Source organism: Mchenga conophoros, linkage group LG1 (assembly GCF_057382185.1).
Source record: "Mchenga conophoros isolate Kocher_MC1m ecotype Shallow Benthic linkage group LG1, M_conophoros_male_GT1.1, whole genome shotgun sequence".
In the NCBI taxonomy this organism is placed as follows: Eukaryota; Metazoa; Chordata; class Actinopteri; order Cichliformes; family Cichlidae; genus Mchenga; species Mchenga conophoros.
Window position 1 is genome coordinate 39,390,065 of NC_140526.1, and position 4,727 is coordinate 39,394,791.

General features: G+C 42.5%; 1 protein-coding gene across 1 annotated transcript; it reads left to right on the forward strand.

The window, feature by feature from the left end:
• The first annotated feature begins 154 nt into the window (after positions 1–154).
• Positions 155–2,274, forward strand: LOC146583807 (retinal cone rhodopsin-sensitive cGMP 3',5'-cyclic phosphodiesterase subunit gamma-like). The gene is made up of 4 exons (XM_085277779.1): positions 155–246; positions 1,023–1,135; positions 1,215–1,252; positions 1,334–2,274. The coding sequence occupies exons 2-4, from the start codon at positions 1,023–1,025 to the stop codon at positions 1,408–1,410; spliced, it is 228 nt and encodes a 75-aa protein (XP_085133905.1). The 5' UTR covers positions 155–246; the 3' UTR covers positions 1,411–2,274.
• Positions 2,275–4,727: the final 2,453 nt, after the last annotated feature.

Genomic DNA, 4,727 nt, shown 5'->3' on the forward strand with positions numbered 1-4,727 from the left:
GATGAGCCCTTAGTTCATGATGACCCGAAATGCTTCCTGTTTAGTGAACACCCACAGAAGGTTTTGGCATGGACAGTGGGCATTGCAGCACAGGTACACACGGCTCAGGATTATGAGATTATCCTTCAAAAAAACCATCGCAGCTCTATTTACAGCTTTGTTATGACCACAGCCAGTATATAAATGCTGTGAGGAGAGTGGCTGCATGACTGAGACCGCACTTCTTTCTTCTTCTTCTGAAACAGGGTAAGAGCTGGCAGCAAACATGAGCACGCACTGTAGCAAAAACCTTTCTATGAAAGTACTTTTTAACATCTTGAAAGCTTTTCCTGGTTTAACTGTGTGTAGAAGAGTGTGCGTTTATTCTTTTAGATGTGTTAAAATGTAACTTCAGATTACACTCATAAATCCTCACGTTGATGTAAAATAACTCTTGAAAGTGTTAAAAATTCAGAACAAGACTTCATGCAACGACTTAAAGAACAGTGAATGATAGTCCAGTTATACTCTACACATCGTTGTATAAATATCTGAGAGGCAGTGCAGCAGCATTGCTGATACTGACATGCTGTGGCTGGAGCAGTGTCGGTGACTGAAGAATAATACAAGTCACAGATTTACTGAACGGTGGAGGGACCTGCTATGGTGTTTGATTTGGAGATATCATTAGGCTGGAAAGTGCTCTGTCGTCCAAGCTGGTCACTGCCAGTAGGTACAGAAGGTTCCTCGTGAAATAAATGACTGATGTGAGGGTGGAAAACAATCCTCTGTATTTATTGTGCCATTTACGTAAGTATGAGGGAGCGATGAGGCCTGATCAGGAGCTAAATGTGCTCAGTCTCACCTTTGAAAATTGAAACAGGTTTTACTTGATGGCACGTTTTGATCCCTGGGTGCTGCATGCTGATTCACGATCATGGGTCATAGCTGACCTTTGACTTTAGTTTTGGAATAGAGACTATTAGCATACAGAAGTCGTAAAAAAAGAGATAAAACTATTTTCGTGTTTGAACCTTTTAAAGATGAATGCAACAGCAGCCGAGCCAGCAGAGGGCTCCAAGCCTGCTCCTCCTAAGTTCAAGCAGAAGGGATCTCGGCAGTTTAAGAGCAAAGCTCCCAAACCTGGACAGAAGGGGTGAGTTGAGTAATTATTTACACTTATACATCAGTTTCTTGTACTTTCTTTGAATACTTTCCATCTGCCTTTCCAATAGCTTTGACAATGATGTCCCAGGGATGGAGGAGCCTGGAGGTGAGTGTGATTATTATGTTTATTATGAAGCTGTTTTATGTTTAAATCTTATGCTTGGCTTTTATTTTTCTTACCTTGCAGACTCTGCAGTGGTCTGTCCCTGGGAGGCCTTTGGTGACATGGAGCTGAGCGACCTGGCTCAGTTTGGCGTCGTCTAAACCCACCAGCAGACATGTGTGAATGTTTGGAACATCTCTGTGGTTCCTAATGAGAGGATGAGGAGCATCCTCTGAGCTTGGCAGTCTCAGGGTCATATGGAGCCTCTGTAACTCTACTGTAAATGGAGAAAGGAAACAGTGGAACCTTAGATCTGTAAACTATCAAAACAAAATCAAGCAAACTTGCACTGAATTTAAAGGACCCTATTTAACATTTAACAGCCTACTGCTAATAAATCCACAGATTTGTCTTTGCTGAGGACTTTGTGTAGATTAATGTGAAGAAAAACAACTGAATCCATGTTAAGATTTGTGAAATAAGACATGTTAGGCTTAAGTGTATAACAGCCGATAACTAATCCCTGCTACACATGGGTCGCAAACATTTTGCCACTAAACCTGTTGCCCATGGCAACGAACCCGAGCATCCTGAGTTGTTGAACAGCCTAACTGCCACTCATCAAAAACTATTTGCAAGTGTGCTGAGGAGACCTGGTATTTGAGTGTATTTCATAAAATGTTTGAGAATTAAAAACTATTTATGGCATTTTTTTTGATATTATGTTTTTATGACCAGAAGCTTTCCCTTGACCTCAGAGGAATCTATCTATCTATCTATCTATCTATCTATCTATCTATCTATCTATCTATCTATCTATCTATCTATCTATCTATCTATCTATCTATCTATCTATCTATCTATCTATCTATCTATCTATCTATCTATGCTGTTCATACATGCAAGTAAAAAATGTTTATAAACAGAATTTATGACAGCAGAATAATAATCACAGCTTGCTGAAGGTTTAACTGAATGTTGAAAGTTAATGTAAATGTCTTCATAATAAATGGATTGGACTAGTTTTTACGCAGTGCTTTTTTATTCTACTGGAGCACTCAAACTGCTTTAAAGCACATATTAGCCAGTCCCAGAAGAACACTGGCATATGTAATAATCCAGTTATGATTACATGTTCTTATATGTTTTTTTCAGGCATGTTTATTTTGTCAGTAGAGAACGTAGACACTCAAAAGCTTTTAGTCTGTGTAGACGAGCACTCCCCTGGGAAATCAAAACTGAACTGAGAGGTCTGTGCCTGTCAGGTAAGCCTAATATTTTGGCACTGGCCTGTGAGTTGACATGTCCAGTTTATTTGTATTAAACATGCATTGGTTGTAAATAATAAATTGACATAAATGTGTAGAAGTGAGAAAAATGACAAAAGAGGTCATCTTTTCATAAATATTTCAGGGTAGCCTCATCATGTTCCACCATCTTTAGTCCATTTGACTACATGGTAGCGTCAAAGCCCTTCAAGAAGTAAGTCTTGCTGAGATGTAGCCATGAGAGGAGAACAATAACTTTTGTTTGAGTGCTCAAAAGGACATTATTGTCACATTATTGTGTTGGTGGAGTGAGGAGCAAACAACACTATTTCTAGAAATGGTAAATGGACTCATTCTTATATAATGCTGCTCTACTTCAGTGTCCTCTATACAACATGTCTCATTCACACACAGTCATGCAAACACTTTTTTCTAAGCCCTCTAAATGACATTCACACTCTGACAAACACATCAGCAGCCGGTCGGTGTTCAGTATCTTGCCCAAGGATACTGTCAGAGGACATTATAACCTTTTACTCACTACTTGATTAGTCTTTTCACCAAGTACTTTTTTACTCTTATTTGAGTAACTTTTTTGAAGACTAATATTTTAATGTAATGCTACTTTTACTTGAGTACAATTTTTGGATACTCGACCAACCTCTGGATACTGTGGCATACAGACTGGAGCAGCCAGCGATCGAACCATCATCATTGTTATTAGTAGATGACCTCCTGCCACAACCACCGCAAAGAAACCCATCATCTATAGGTCTTATAGCATCAGCTGGACTTGAGACATGACGTATCAGGGAAACTGGATATGTGAAATCATTGAAAGTGCCTTAAACGTATTATTTATAATGTGCAGCGGGGACATCGATGTACATGTAGATGTCACAGTCAAGGTAACAGCCTTCATGTAACATTACAAAACACGTGAACAAGATACAGAAGTTCATTTAGCAACGAAAAGAAGAAAACAATGCAACACAAAATAAAGTTAATACATTTCAACATTTCCCAATTGCTAGCCTCGGCAGCCGGGGATCAGTCCACCAGGGCCTCCGCTCCTGGCCGCGCTCGGCACACAATGCACCTGACCCCTATGGCGCCTCCTGCGGGTGGTGGGCCTACAGGAGGATGGGCCCATGTACCTTTTTTGGGCTGCGCCCAGCCGGACCCCATGGACTTAGGCCCGGCCACCAGACTGTTGCCCTCGGGCACCCTCCCTGGGCCTGGCTCCAGGCTGGCGCTCCGGTAACCATATCCCAGGCAGGGTGAACTTAGCCTTTCACTCAGAGGGGTCTTCTGAATCGCTCTTTGTCATGAGCAATGTCTTTGCCATGGGAGAACCTACCAAGGGGCAAAAGCCCCCGGACAACATAGCCCCTGGGATCCCTGGGACACAGAAAACCCTCCACCACAATAAGGTAAGGTAAGAGATAGGGATAGGGTGAGGAGTTTAGCAATCCAGGAGGGGCTCAGAGTAGAGCCGCTGCTCCTCCACATCAAAAGGAGCCAGTTGAGGTGGTCAGGGCATGTGATAAGGATGCCTCCTGGGTGAGCTATTCCAGGCATGTCCCACCAGGAGGAGGCACAGGACATGCTTGAGAGATTATATCTCTTGGCTGGCCTAGGAACGCCTTGGTGTTCCCCCTGGACAAGCTGGACAAAGTGGCTGGGGAGAGGGAGGTCTGGGCTTCTCTGCTTAGGCTGCTGCCCCCGCGACCCGGCCCCAGAGAAGTGGTCAAGAAGAAGATGGATGGATGGATGGGCATTCGAACATTACTTCACCTGTTCAGATTCAGTTACATATGGAAAAGGAGTGGGAAGAAGTGACACTTATTTAACCCCACCCCTTCACCATGAGTTATCTCCCTGCTGTTACAGAATTTCTATTTACAGTTCTTTGAGTGCCATGTTTCTTTCTGCTGCAGCACATATCTAATGACAGACAGGCTGCTAATATCAAAGAGAGCTGGTTTAATTAACCACCTAAGTTACCATTAAGTAGACACCACAGTATTCACTGCTGTTGGCACATTGATGACATGCAATGCCAAACTTTCAGACGTGTTATAACAAGATGTTGCTGATTAAAAGTCAAGAGATTAGCAAATTAAAAGATTAACGTGTCACTAACCTGCCACGCCCTGTCAGGTTAGTGAGAGCGAGGCTAAGCAGCAGTCCAAAGCTCTTCAGTTTGA